This window comes from Rhyacophila brunnea, unplaced genomic scaffold (genome assembly GCF_057557595.1).
Source record: "Rhyacophila brunnea isolate RB1 unplaced genomic scaffold, BYU_Rbru_1.0 scaffold_23, whole genome shotgun sequence".
Lineage (NCBI taxonomy): Eukaryota > Metazoa > Arthropoda > Insecta > Trichoptera > Rhyacophilidae > Rhyacophila > Rhyacophila brunnea.
In genome coordinates, this window is record NW_028232893.1 from 12,576,328 (window position 1) to 12,592,089 (window position 15,762).

At 34.3% G+C, this 15,762-nt stretch overlaps 1 protein-coding gene across 1 annotated transcript in view; it reads left to right on the plus strand.

The window, feature by feature from the left end:
* kz (putative ATP-dependent RNA helicase kurz) overlaps window positions 1–11,521 on the plus strand; it is a 31,601-nt gene extending 20,080 nt beyond the window's left edge. Inside the window, exons 10-17 of the mRNA XM_085950258.1 lie at window positions 2,632–2,860; window positions 3,351–3,494; window positions 3,610–3,750; window positions 3,917–4,010; window positions 4,682–4,927; window positions 6,144–6,368; window positions 6,643–6,987; window positions 11,339–11,521. Of these exons, the coding sequence (XP_085806384.1) occupies window positions 2,632–2,860; window positions 3,351–3,494; window positions 3,610–3,750; window positions 3,917–4,010; window positions 4,682–4,927; window positions 6,144–6,368; window positions 6,643–6,987; window positions 11,339–11,424 (1,510 nt within the window). The 3' untranslated portion in view covers window positions 11,425–11,521. The remainder of the gene's footprint in view (window positions 1–2,631; window positions 2,861–3,350; window positions 3,495–3,609; window positions 3,751–3,916; window positions 4,011–4,681; window positions 4,928–6,143; window positions 6,369–6,642; window positions 6,988–11,338) is intronic.
* The last annotated feature ends 4,241 nt before the right edge of the window (window positions 11,522–15,762 follow it).

Here is a 15,762-nt window from a genome sequence, read left to right on the forward strand (position 1 = left end):
AGAAAAAATTGTACCAAATGGAACTAAAACACACATTCATCGCAATCCGTGCGATGAGCTTTACCGATTAAGCCACAGATACAATTGCTAATCTTAATTTATTAACGACTGCGCATCAATAATATTGCACAATCATGTAGGTAGTTCGGTTGTTATATTATAAGTTTGCGCAATCAGTAGAATATTGACCACTTGCTGGCGCGCGTTGGACCTAGTTCGGTGTTCACGTACTCACGCATTGGTAAACGGACGGTTCGAAATGTCGCTCTCACAGTTTCACTTGGGTTTTGGGATAAATGATGATGACAAGCTTAGGATGGATTATAGGCGCGACGTTTGTTCAAACCATATCAGATTTGGCGCAACGAAGGTCGAACAGATGCATTTTGGATGAGTCACTCTGTGGTTAACACGGCTTCTCGGATGGAGTCTTAGCTTTAACAAGCCTGGGAGCGTCGGCTGTCTTGATGTAATTGAATGTATCTTAATCACGGTAGACTGATGACCCGTGACTGGTGGTCGCCTGGTCTTGCGACAATATCTGGGGATTTGACGATAGGTGAGAAGAAAGGATGAAAGCGACCATAATTGGTCCAATGTACCACTTTGTAAATATTGTTGCACAATTTTACTGCAGTTCAGTTCAATATTGAAATGTAAAAGCACACCATTGACATTGTCTTTGCAACAACGAGAAACTTTGCTTTATTATAGGTAGATAATTTATAATATTAAACTTCCGTGTTTATTTGTTAGTATAAGCTAGTGGTGCCCAACCTTTAGTCTATCTCGAGCAAATTAAGAATTTAAAAATTTTAGGCGAGCCACACATAGGACGATGACATTTTTTTTGAAAAAAATCACCGCAATAGATAAAAAATTTTGTGCATTGCAAGTATATGTGCAATCTTAAATGAAGCAATTGTAGCAGCTCTTGATTTAGTTACGGACTTAGTAAATATAGATTGTTGGGCAACTAATGTGGCTTTCAATTCTTTCACATTAGGTTTTCTTAAACTGCTGTTAATAGTATATTCAGCACCATATTTTTTATGAACTGTTGTAAAATGTTGTTCTATGTTGCACTTTTTTCCAATAGCAACTGCTGAACCGCAAGTCACACAAACACATTTGTTCTTAAAATAAATAAAATAATATTTGCCACAGTGAGTTTTGCCGATTTTTGACATGAATACGCGAGCCACATTAAAACGGTACGCGAGCAACAAGTTACTTGCAAGCTACGGGTTGGGCACCGCTGGTATAAGCTATAACATACCTACATGTGTTTTTTCGCTCATTTCATTTATCTGTTTGGCACCTAGATATCTGTCATCCTTTTGTCCCGCTGTCTAATTGTCCTAGCATCTAGTCGGCAGGACCGAATCATCCTAGATCCGGTGGCCAAGATTCACACTGGATTCTGGAACTGACGATGATTCAATTAAATTATTTTTTTTAAAACACATTATGGACATTGAAAATTATTAGTTAGTAAATATGGCATTGAGATATTTTTTTTGCAAACAAATAAAAAAACAAGGTTTAAAGTAAATAATACAGTGAGAACAGTAACGCTCGCTTCACATTAATACGGTTTTGACCGTTCGGTCAAAATCCGAATCGGCAACAAGTTCTTCACGCCATTAAAAGAATGTCGCCTTTCGGTTTTCTGCCGTACGGCCAAAACCGTATAGTGTGAAAGAAGGGTAAAGAGTCTACTGAGTGAAATTATAAAACAATGTATATCTAAATTCATGTTTGAGACTTTCACAGTTGTTTTTTATCGTAATAGATTTTTGGGTTTCCACCGTGTATACTTTGTCCTTCTTTCCTCGACGTTTCGGGCTCGTTGCAGAGGCCATTATCAAGAGATGATATGTTTTATGATGAAGTGTAGTGTAGGTATATGAATGCAAACGTCGCTCTAAGAATGCCAAAAGGAATCCGATTAGCTAAGAGCACACGTTGCTCAGAGTAATGTGTCAATAGTTACGACCAGAGATACCGGATCGAATATTGGATTTTGCTGACAGTGCCGGAAGCCATGACGTTTTTAACCGTAACCCATCATCCCTATTAATATTTTCAGGGTTTCTATGGATTTCGATGGCTTCCTTTAAAAATCGTGCGAAATATCCTTTATTCTGACCCAGTATCTTGGTTTCAAAGTCAAATTTGTGTCCTGTATCCATCGAGTGCTCGGCAATTGCTGACATCGTGTAGTGTTTAAGTCGGTATTCCCTTGATAATGGTCTCTCCAACAAGCCCGAAATGTTGAGGAAAGAAGGAAGAAGTACACATGCTGGAAACCCAAAAATCTATTACGATATCTAAATTCACCTTACGCAAGTGGAATATGTCAATATTCGAAGTATTGTGTTAAAATACAACGATTATCTTCTATACCTAGACTCACATATTATTAATACTAGTAGGAATGCCATAGTTTCCATTTACGTGGTACAGTCCAATATCTGTAGCGTCTTATTACAAATGGCAACCATATCACCACAAAATGTCTGTTCATTCAAACAATATACCAAGATCCTGTGACAAAATATAAAATTTAATCCAAATTGAAGTCCAGTTTGTTACTATGAATAAAATGTTATTATCTATTTCTCTCAGGGTATACGAGAAAATGACAGGCGCCAGTGCAATGAGAGTTGTGTGGATATCGCGGGCTGGTGCGCAGCAGAGAGCCGGTCGCGCCGGCCGTGTGGCACCGGGCCACTGCTATCGTCTCTACTCCAGCGCCGTTCTGCAGCATGACATGACTGAGGATGCGGAACCCGAGATCAGAACTCGACCTGTTGACGATTTGCTGCTTCAGATGAAGTGTATGGGTATTGATAAGGTATGGTTCTTTTTATATCTACAATTTACGCGATTGAAATCGATAATATGCTTTATTTGTGTTTTGGAAAATTTGAAAAATAAAAATGGCCTTAATTTTCCATCCTGGTTACAGATACAACTTCATTTTTTGAAAAATAAATTCTATTTATGTTGTAATAAGGGAGGATATTACAAATCCGTTCATGCCTTTACATTATTTAGTTGCGGAGTATGAAACCAGATTATTCATAAAGGAGAAGGCAATATATGTATTGAGTTTACGTATTTATTAGTTTTTTACTTGGTAGAATCCTATTTGACAATACAATAATATTACTTATATTGAATTCTACGGTTTGGTTTATCAGTAATAGCTATTTCAGTATATTTTATTATTTTGAGAAAGCAATAGCTAGTTATCCTATTCTGCTAACATGTCCTCTTAAATACTGAGATTTTTCATGTAATGCAGTGTCCAATACAATAAAGTAATAAATTGTTTGTTATAGGTGGTCAACTTCCCATTCCCATCAGCGCCAGACATTCTGCAGTTGAAGACTGCGGAGTCCAGACTAGAAGTATTAGGGGCGTTGGAGAAGCCTCCTGTTGTTCAGCAAACTGTTAAAAGGAGGGGCGCTGCCATTCTTGAAGAGGTAAAGTTATGAAGTTTGTAAATCTATTTGGATGTGACAAAAATTTGATAGTGAGAACAGATTGTTCCTGTTATAAGCTTGAAATTATTTTATTATATTTTATGTACACTTTCAGATTTTGCGAGTGACTCCTCTCGGAAAAGCAATCTCCGGTTATCCTGTGTTGCCACGTTATGGAAAAATGCTTGCCCTCAGTCATCAGCACAATTTATTCCAGTATACAATCTGCATGGTGGCAGCGCTTAGTGTACAAGAAGTAAGAATGAAAATACAGTCATTTTAATCGTTGAATAATGTTCTGATATGATCCAGTAACCCTAACACTGGATTCTACCCATAGATACTTAGAATTGTACCTATACAAAGATAGTAACAATAAGATTTACCAGTGTCAGTATTTGATTTGTTGGTTTCTATTACAGGTGTTAATTGGTAAAAAGAAAAGGTGGACTGCCTTTGGTGAAGAGTTATTACTTGGGGATCCAGGTGCTTTGCTGAATATCGTCGGAGCGGCTGGTAAGAATGATAATTTGTCATCCTTTTCTTTGCTTAATTTGCCGCATTATCATGTGGCGATTTTTTTTGTTGAACTGTCTATTGAATGACTGTTGAAAGTCAATTGATAAGTGCATTAGTGGGAAAGCTGAATTGAAAGTTGAATTGAACAATGTTGAAGTCCTTTCTACTTTTGTCAATTCAATAGTGAATCAACATTTGAGTCAACTGGTTGCTGGCAAGTTGCCTAGAGTAACCAAGATGATAAAACTCGCATAGGCACATCAAACTGGTTAGTTTCACTCGAAGCCATCTTGATTATGACTATCGGTTCAACTTTTCTTCGATTCAACATCCACTTTTGGACTGTTTTGAATATAACTGTATGTAAATTTCAGAGTAAAGAATGGTTTTAAACTGTGTACACGAGACTCGTTAATTCGATTCATGTGGGCATATTTACATTCCCAGCAGTGTATGGGTCAAATAATGGAAAATCTAATGATACTTTGTCATCTACATATTTACTCTATACATAGTGTGATAACATCTCTTGTCTTGGAATACGATATATGTAATAATTATGTTACTTTCATAGCTATCAAATCAATTCATTTTATTCTATCATCTTATTTAAAGCTCAATAATTCATTCAAGCTAATACATAGTACTGTCTATCCCCCATGTGACAGAACACGCTGCGTTATCCGGCAAAGACATGGAGTCGTGGTGCAATAGCCAAGGAGTTAGATTGCGCGCCCTGCGAGAGATCCGGTTGTTGCGTGCTCAGTTGGCCGGGCGCAGGGGGGGAAGTGGAGGGGCCCCGCCGGCTCCGACTCAGCCGCCCGGTCCACTCGCCAGACCACTTCGGCAGATTCTTCTCGCCGGACTGGGAGACTGTGTCGCGAGAAAGGTGTCCATCGCCGACGTCAAACAGAGTAAGAAATTGTGTAATATTTTTGCTTTGCTTTTTTTGCTGGTGGATGTAAATAATTCTGACTAATCACACTGGCTCTTGGCAAACTGTGTAACACACATAATGGTACGATAATTCGATGGAATAGTTCACAGTTATAGTATGTATGTTCAATTTTTTACATTTTGAAAAAATCGAATTTGAAAGATTCATTCAATTGAAGGTCAGTTGCAAAAAGGACTTATTATGTATTTAAATGAGATAATACCTTATCGAATGCCCTATTTCATATGCACAATATTTTTAGAGCATAAAGCTAGGGACGGCAGGTTATATGAAAGTATGGTGAAGCAGGCTAATATGGTGAGGCGGGTTGGTAATCAATTTGTGGCAAAATTTGAACGTTAACATTATATTATATGGGTACGTAATAATGACCAAAGTAAATCCTCTGTGATGCCCTGAATTTTTTTTATCGCGTCGCTATTTCTTGTAAGTTGTCGGTTATTGTTGGCCTGCTTCATTCAGCTGTATGAGAAAGCCGATTCCTTGCCCCTCTTTTAATTTAATACCTCTATGGCAGAAAGGTTATGATGCAGACAAGTGTTTTGTGTATAATAACTCAATTTCAAATTGCCGAAAGAATAATAATAGTGAGACTATTTATTCTTTATTGATATAGTGGCCATCTAGGTAACTAAAAATCTTCCTGCCATTTTCCGTACATCTCTATATCCTCGCCCCCCGCTTCTATCATTTCACTCATACTAATCTAATATACATCTTAAATTTTACAAACGTCTCCTTGAAATTTTCAAATTGCCCAGTAAGAATTTGTGAAGATTCTATTGCTGTGGGTAGTGACCTCCAATGACAGGATGCATGTTGACATTCATGTTCCTCTTTTGACTCAAGCATTTTCTCCAACTGTTTCTATCCGGTCGCCACTATTTAGTGAAATTTTACCTGACTCTTCTCCAGCATTGGATGGCGGGAAATTATTGTCTTATAGTGCACATAACTTAACCAACATAGTCTTCCTTTTCTCATTATTGAATTGTACTGGAATCAATGTACTATATCTTGTAGAACTTAGTATAGTATCTTTATGTTAGTAATCATTGTCCTTGATCAGCCCATAGATACAATGGGGAGTATTTATCCAGTTCGACAATATAATCCATATTTGATTGTTTTGAAATATTATGACACCGACAATCGAAATAATTCTTTTCCAGACCAAGACAAAATAAAGATGAAGTACGCTTATCACTGTGCGGAAATGGAGGAACCGGTCTTTATTCATTCTGCATCGGTACTGCGGAAGGAACTTCCTGAGTGGGTGGTCTATCAGGAGATCTACGAAGCGGGAGTAGGAGAGGATACTAAGATGATCATGAGGGGTGTGACGGCCATTGAACCGGAATGGCTGCCAGTCTATGTGCCCAAGCTCTGTAATATCGGTAAGATAATATTTATGTATCGCTTGAGACTTTCACAGTTTTATCTTTCAATTCTTAAAAGTTAATGTGGTCAAGTGTATTGTTAACTGCATTAATTCAAAAACTGCTCAATGGTTGATCTGCAATGCTCGAGCTTTGCAGCTGCAGCTTGAGACGTCAAGATAGAAAGGAAAAAAAAGAAATACACATAATATTTAGATAAATATATTTGAAACAAATCTTGCCTTAGATTAGTTAGGTTTTAAACTGAATAAATGGCATCCATTTTTTACAGGTGACCCATTGCTAGATCCTCCGCCCCGTTATGATCCGAATCGTGACAAAATTCTTTGCCATGTGAACGCCACGTTCAGTCGCAGCGGTTGGCAGATACCAACCGTAGAAATAGACTTTCCCAACAATCCTGACATCTACCGATGGTTCGCGGTCTTCCTGCTGGAGGGTGGCGTCTGCGAGAGTCTCAAGAAGTACACCAAGAACCTGCTGTCCCCACCGAATACCATGGTGAAGAGCTGGGCCAAACTTCAGCCGAGGACGGAGATGATGCACAGGGCGCTGGTGTTGAAGCAGGTCAAGTCGCGGAAGGCGCTCGTTGATCAGTGGAGAAGGAATCCGAGTTGTAAGTATTAATGCTTTAGAAATAAGAATTTAACCCTTAGACTGCGTATGGCATGTAAACATGCCATAGACTTTATCTCGTATTTTTGACCAAACTAGAAGAGACACTTGTGGATAATATGCTTTAAAAATTAGTTCAAACCTTTAGGTAGACATATCAGGCAACAGATCATAAAAATGTCAAGTAAAACACAAGGAAATATATTTTTGAAAAGAACACTCGTTATTCAGTTGTTTGAATCGCGCGCCATTGCGAAGACGGGTGTACTAGATGCGTCACCAGGGTTATCAAAACAAAACATTGGTCATGCATCGAAAAGTGTGCATCGATAATATTTTTATTTACCTTTTAATTAATTATTATGATTACGTTAGTGTTATGTATTTTTTCTTAGTGATTTGTGATCTCGAAAGAAACATATTGAAGATTTGTTTTTAGTATTTTTTGTCATTATAAATATATCGCACCGTGAGTGTAAAACCATAGCAAGTGCAAATTTTTCAATTTCGAGATTTAAATGCAAAACAACTGCAAAAGTCATAAACTTGATAATGTAAAATTGAAGTTACTGCAAACTTAAAAATTTTCATTAAAAAAGACAGATATTTGGGTTTTACAATACAAAGATTTACTTCCATTGTTAATGTAAAACCATAGTATCTGCAAATGATTATCCATGACTAATTGTGAAACCCGAGCATCAGACGCATTCTTTTGGTGAATGCAATGTGGCATTGTTTTTATTATTGTGATAGCAGGCAATTATTGAAATGATTCAGTGTTAAGACTTTGATAACGCATCCAGACGTATTCTACAACACATTATTGTTTCCTTTGATTCAAGTAATGTAGTGGTGTATTTTGTTTTTATCAAATATAAGTTTAAGGATTCGAATGATGGTGGAGTTAGCTTTAAAAGCTGAAAAACTTCTAAAAAGGTAAGACTTTGTGATAAATATTATACTAAAATGATATACAAAACTAACCTAAATATTATTATTGTTATGAAACTTATTATTATCGACTTATCTTATGTACCTATGTATTTATTTTATGCACCTACAATAATAAACTCTTTCAATTAACACAACAGTATATCAATCAGATCTATGATATTTTTGTTTTTGCAATGTTACAGATTTTCAAAAATGTGACAAGTACATTTCCTGATGCTGAAGAACCCATGTTGGATATAGATAAGGATGCTGCTGGTTTGCAAGAGGAACAATACCCATTATAATATAGGCTTTTTTCAACCAAACAAGGACCTATGTGACTTTTGTGAAAAATATAAAAATTGCAGTAGCGAAGAGAAAAATATAATTCAAGTTAAATAATATATGACATTCATCAAAAAAAATAAACAATTATCGAGAACACAGAAGGCGAAAGACGAATAAAATAGTATGTTGCTATAATCTGCAGGCCGTATTAATCAACACCAAATGCCCAGATATCAGTGCTATATTATAAAAGAAAGCTTTCAACCTATAATTTTACCATCTTACACACATTAATAATAAAAATGGTTACTGTTTTGTTTAGCATGAAGGGACTACAAACAAAGGGGCCAATGCAATTGGTTCTTGTGTTGTAAAATTTTTGGAAGATAAATCAATTGGGAAGGAAGTCATTTTTTATTCGGATAATTGTGCCGGACAGAATAAAAATAAATTTATTACAGCAATGTATTTATACGCCGTCCAGAATTTTAATATCCCAAAAATCACACACAACTTTTTGGTCGTAGGACACACCTAGAACGAGGGTGACTCTATAACACTCTTGCATAGAGAAACAAAAAAATAGTCTTGAAGTCAGGTCCAATTTATATACCAATACAGTGGATTCCAGTGATTCACTGGAAATTGGCACTGACGAGATTTTTGATTTTCACAAGTTAGCAAATGAAATGGGCAATATTTTTCAACTCAACGAAAATAGTAAAAAGGTTAGTTGGGTAGACATTTGCGTTATTGAAGTGAGGAAAAACAATCCTTATTGCCTGTTCTATAAAAATAAGTATGAAACAGAAGTGTTTGATGTAATAAATATTAGAAAACGTCAGGGCGGACGTCAATCAGTACAACCTCAACTACACAAAGCATTTATAAAACCACCTCGGATCTCCGAAGCAAAATTAAATGACTTGATTTCCCTATGTTGATCAAGTGATACCAGAAATACACCATAATTTTTATAAAAAAAACTTTCATCTACACATTTAAATACAGATTCAGATAATAATTGACGTCGATAAAATTAATTATAAAAACATTACAATTATTGTAATTTGCTATTTTTATTTTGATTTAAAATTGTATGCATCTATTTTAATAAATTATAGTTAGTAAGCTTAAAATATCAAAATATTATAGGTAAATATCATTCTTGATTTATTTAATAATAATATATTATATTATAATGGTATTACCAAAGTTCCCAAAAAAAATCTTACTGCAATTCAGGTAACTGCGAAATATCAACATTTTCTATGCATCATGAAAGTGTAAAACCATAGCAACTGCTAAAACTTGTAATCTTGATGGATTTATATGAAAAAAAATAAAATTAATAAAAGAACATGTCATAATGTATACATACACCAAATATTATCGTTTTATTTTAGAAACTCTATTTATCCTGACCAAATGAAAACTTCAAACCCTTATATCTCCAAACTATGTAATTTGCACATACGTTGGTTTTACACTCACGGTGCGATATGTGAAATAATTATTTCACCCGCCAAAATGTCACTACCACATAATATTATCGAAGAAATAATGCTGGAAAATATTTTATCGATGCACAGCTCTCCAGTTGTTTGGCTTTGTTCATTGTTCCATGTTTGATATTTACATTATTATAATGGGTAATAATTTATATTTTTTATGTGCCACGAAACTGTGTTAGCTCTGTTCACATGCCTGGCGATTATTCGACAGGCCCTTTGTACAATTAAAAAGCCGATGGCGCCTCATAAATTATATTATAATAGTATTTTAGCAGTGCGGTAATTATTTTTAGTGTTTTATTCTCCAAAACATCCTAATGAATAAGTGGATGACAACATTATTTTATGGTGACGAAAATAAATATAGGTTCAGAATTTGAAACGGTAATAAAATTTGAGTTTACGACTTACTAAATGCGATAAGCGATAACCCACTGATTATTCCACAAGTGATTTAGTAATATATCTGTCATAGACCGTAACCAACTACACGGCAGCATGTATTCAACACAGCCCTGTGTATAACAAATACAAACGCGTCGAATTGCTCGGTAGTATGTGTAGAAACCATGTATGTGAAGACTGGACGGCCGCCATTTTGAACGCGCGGTCAAAGCTTGGATAATTTTTAGCGTCTTCACTTTCTTCGATTTATTTTAGTGAGAATGAAACGAATATAGTTTATTTCTTGGTGCATTTGGAATAACTGATATATAGTTCATCTAGTAATCTATTTTTTAATTTTGGAATCGATCTGTTTTAGCTGTAGTGACCGTTTTAACAGATCAGTTGACTGAAAATAAATTCCCGCGAAAATGGCTCGCAGCGAAAGGGTTAAAACATTCAATATCTGATTCTAAGACAGACAGGACAGAATGATAATTTTGCTATGAGTCGAAAAGATACTCAATATACGAATCAAAAGATTTTTTATTTCCACTTGTCTATTGATATATTGTCATAAAAGGTTTCATTATAAAATATTGCTTCAACTGTCGTTTGCTAATTTCTTTCAGTCAATATTTGCTAAGCCAAAAGGGCACTTTAAACAAGTGATAACTTGCAATTTCATTTAAACTCAAGATTATTTAAAATAAGAATGTTCTTAATTTTGTCATATTATGTTTTTTGATAACTTACCCAACTAAAAAAATAGTTGTATGTAGCTTAATGCTCTTGCTGATGGATTTTTGGGATGTTTCTTCTATTTCTTCTTTTACTAAACACTAACCTCATAAATAAGTAGTTTTCGCCAAAATGGCGTAACACCCTCCGTAGTATAAAGTTTAATCGAGGAGCTATGTTGAAAATGGGCGTAAGTAGTAGAAAAACATATTGAAACGTTTTAATTAACAAAAACATTGCGTATAGTATAGTACACATCGACCACTAGAGACTGACAACTATAACTTGAGGCACGGCCTTGGAGCTAGTGTTGCGAGCAATTAGTTCTCCAATGCGGTATCTATGGTATATAGGTATCTAAAGACAACATTGCCTTAGCAGAACGCCCCAATTTTACTTAGGCCCCTTCTATCCAGTTAATCATTTATTGCTATTGGCTGACGTCTACATAATATACATTCTTTAAACAATAATCTTCTTGTATTCCAGATTTACTAGAAGCCTACCAAAAGTGGTTACCGGAGTCAGCTCACGATGAAGTAGCAGTTTTCTGGCCACCCATTGATATTGTGTAATTATTATAGTGTAATTTATACATAAACAATGTATTTGTATATAAGATTGAATGTGCTATTGTATAATTTAAATAAATAATATTTTTATTTTTACCTAGGTACTTATTGTTTTATTAAATTGCCTTGTTATTATTGTAAAATCAAACTATTTGGCTACAAAATAGTATGTTGAATTTTGCAGGATGTTAAAAGACACTAACTTTATGAAATCATTCAAGATTATCCAAACAGTTTGGCCTCAGAAGAGGGAATGGAGACTATTTCGTGTTATATAGTTTTGAATTGGTAACTGTAAGCTGTTGGCAGCATTGAATAGACTGATTTAAATAAAATGACGCTTTTGGTTCGGTTACTTATCTATCATATTATTCGAAAATCAGTTGAGACAGAAATTCACATGCGGTTTTAATTAAAATGCGTATTGTGTTATACTGACACAATTCTTCAATGTCTTTATTAGAAACAACATGAGGAGTTAATTTTTTTCCGCACAAGCATGTTCCCTCTCGTGTCAAAATATAAAATAATAATGCATCGAAGATTAGGGTAGTAAAAATAAAATAAAAGTCATCGGTTCGATAGCAATTTTAATAATAATGTTATTTACACGAATTCTATGCTTTGGGTTCATTTTGACTCCTTAAATAAAACAATATTATCTTCAAATAATATGTAAAGATTTCATATAAATATACACAAACATACAAATTAAATATATTTAAAAAATATATATTACATAAAATGATACATATTGCCGTTACAACATATTTTAGGCATAAAGCTATCATAATTTATAAATCGACGCCACGGTGGTGAACTGACTATTTGATATTCGTAAATTTCGGAGATAAACAGTTTAAAAAAAATATTTCTTCTAAACACATATTTTTATACAATAATTTCAATAAATTACAATATTTTACAACAATTAAATATCAAAACATTGTCTATAAATTAATACGTATATTAATTAAGGCGCTAAGTACCAAAAAGTATTGCCTGCGGTTACAAAATACTGAGTCATTGCAGTAAAATTGCATAAAGCAGACCTTTTGAAAAATGTGGTTTAACAACCTCGGCAGCTTCCATAATTGTAAGAATTAAGAACTCGTGAGTGTCAACACACTGTCGTCAGCCATTTTATATTGAATGCCGTTGACCACTGCAGTGGTATTACACCATTATAAATAAAACACGCCAACGGACTTACAACGTCGCCAGATTTAAGTATTTTGCTGTATTTTCTTGACTTGCTTGAGGCACTTAGATCATAGTTGACGTTATTGGCGTTGGTATGTAGAACATTTTTCTATGAAAATGTCAGTTTTTATTTTCTTGGTACTTAGCGCCTTAATTAATACAAGTATTCAAATGATGACCCCATCGTAACAATTTTTAAAATGATTAATTTTGAAAATACGTGGAATACGTCAGTTCACCACCAAAGCAACGAAATACCACCAAGTTAATATTCGCAAAACTTACCTGATAACCAGAGAACACAAAATTAATGGGAACCGGTTTACCCCATCGCATGTGGTATGTCAGGATACGGATCTCGAGTGTGGAAAAATATGTCATTTTCTATTTGTGTCATAATATGCATTGAAGTTTGTCATGTAAGAATAACACGCATTCAATATTTGATGACAGCACTCTTTGTATCTCTTGGTTTTATGGCCTAAAGCAGGGGTCGGCAAACCGCGGCTTGCGAGCCGCATGTGGCTCTTTGGGTATTGGCGTGTGGCTCTTTGCCAAATTCCCAATTTTTACAAAAACTTTTGCAAAATTCACAATTTTTATTTTTTTTCATTGATTTGTACACTTATTATATTATATAATGACATTATCGCGAGCCTAATTTTTCCTCCGTGATGGTTGATGCAAAAAAATATGATTGTTGTTGTTTTAAATCCGCCCATTGAAAAAGTCGACAAAGTTCTCCATTTAATATTGATACGAGCACTTTTGAAATACAATTTTATCGGTGGATTTAACAAGCAAATAGTTATGGAGCTCAAAGTTTGTGGATTTTGCCACCAAAATTGAGAATTCGGAGAGAGAAAAATGCAATTTAATTTCACAACACAAATGGGGCGCTCTAAAAGATCTACATAAAGTAGATACTACGATTTTTAATACAGATTATGGAATAGCTTTCCGAATTCATATTCGAGTCTACATAATAATATGTAAGTATGTGAACAATCATTTTCAAATATGAACAATATAAATAGCATTTAGAGAAGCCAAATAACCGATGAGAATTTTTTAGAGTCGCGCCTGAAATTAAAAACTATAAGTTACATACCAAACATACACACTCTCCAAAGAAATGCAAGGAAGGTAATTGTTCACATTAGTTTTAAGGAATGCGTAAAAATTGTATGTAATTTATATTCTGTAAAAAATATATTTATAATGTCAACAATAAAAACATTATAATATTAAGTATTTACGTTAGTTTTATTCGGGAAATCTTCTTCACTTAATAAATAAACAATTATAAAATGTAATTAATTCATTTAAATAAATCATATTTATAAAAATAAACGTATGGCTCTCGAAATCTTTTTTAACCGTTGTGCCACTCATATTTGGCTCTTTTGGTTCACGAGTTTGCCAACCCCTGGCCTAAAGTAATAAAGTCAACCCTGATTCAAAACTGCTACCGCAACCGGTAGAGCTAACCAGTTCCCATTAATTTTGTAATCCCTGATGATAATGTTGTAGACCGACCGCTGTTGGTTGAAGTTAGTAAACACTAAATAAACAACAGGGACATATTCTTCTAATTGTAGAGGACGGCAGTAAAATGTGCTCTAGGCTTTTAATTAAATTTATTGACGCGCTGTAAACGTTAACGTAATTTGATAATATTTTTACAAAATACATTATATTCCCAATAGGAGCCTTGTTCAAACCACTGGTGAATGAAGGCCTTTGCAAACATATTATATACAGATATAATGAATCAAAATCTATTTATAAAACATTGTTTTTAACATTATTGCCAGCAAACATTTGCTTCAGATGTAGGCCTAATAAAATTAAGGAAATATACACCAAAATCATAAGCTGATTTATTTTTGATTATTTCAACATTCTATCATGAAAAACTGAAATCTAATTTCGGTCAAAGATCTGTTTTTATTGAATAGTATTGTCAAATATTCTTCCACCATAACATGTTAAGTAATTTAAAAAATCAATCAACTAAAACCTTCTAAATCATGCCCATACAATGGAAAAATTCACAAACTCCTAAATACGGGGAATCATCGTCATTTTGAATAGAGTTTGTTCTTTGTTTTAATTGTTTGAATTTCCAACTTCTATTGACAGATTTATCGGATTTGGATTCATGACGTTTACAAGATAGAAGGATGATGTACCTACTAAAATACTGTTTACTGAATAAATTAAATACGATACATGTTTCTATTTCTATTAGGACTTAATTTTCATTAATTTGAGAGTATTCAAGAGTGAGAGGGCAGTAAACTTTTAGTCTCAACAATATTAGGCCATGAACACAAAAACTGAGACGGAAGATAAGATTCCTTCATAACATTGTATAGTTGTTTGAAATATAGAACAGAGATTTATTTAACTACACAATTCTTTAGAATAATAATACATAGAACAAGATTAAGGGTCAGATGCAGAGATGTCGCCATTAAATTAACCTAATTAAGGGTCGAATGCTTAAGGCCTGATGGACAGAATGTCGACGTTATCTAAAACTCTCTAATTGTAATGCATACACGACATTTTATCGAAACAATTAATAACACCATAACATCAATCAAAATCGTTAATTTTTAAAATTACAATTTTCCGTGAATTATTAAAATATTTTTTAATCGACAAACAATGGTACACGAATGAAAAATGCATAATATAATTTTTCAATTTCAATGATTAATTGAATAAATGCATGCATTGCCGATAAAGTTTTTTTTTATTATTCACAAATCTTTCCATCGATTAACCGAGAAATCTACAAAATTATCAAACATTCCAATTCCCGCAAATGCATGGAAGTTATTAGTTAACCCGGCCGGCGCCGATGTCACACACCTTGTACAAATCGGCCAAATTCGCAATGCGCATGTGTATAAATCGATGCCACCGCGTCCATATTTATCATACGGGACTGATTTTTTCACGTAAATTTGGCCTGATTTGTCCTTCTCCTGCCACCTATGACATATTTTAAAAGCATTGGTTCTAAATATAAAATAATCACCAAAGTTTCGAACCAATTCGTACGGCCAAGTTTTGCCGGTCGACAGAAATCAGTTTGAACTGCGCGCCGCGACTGCGCAGTATACA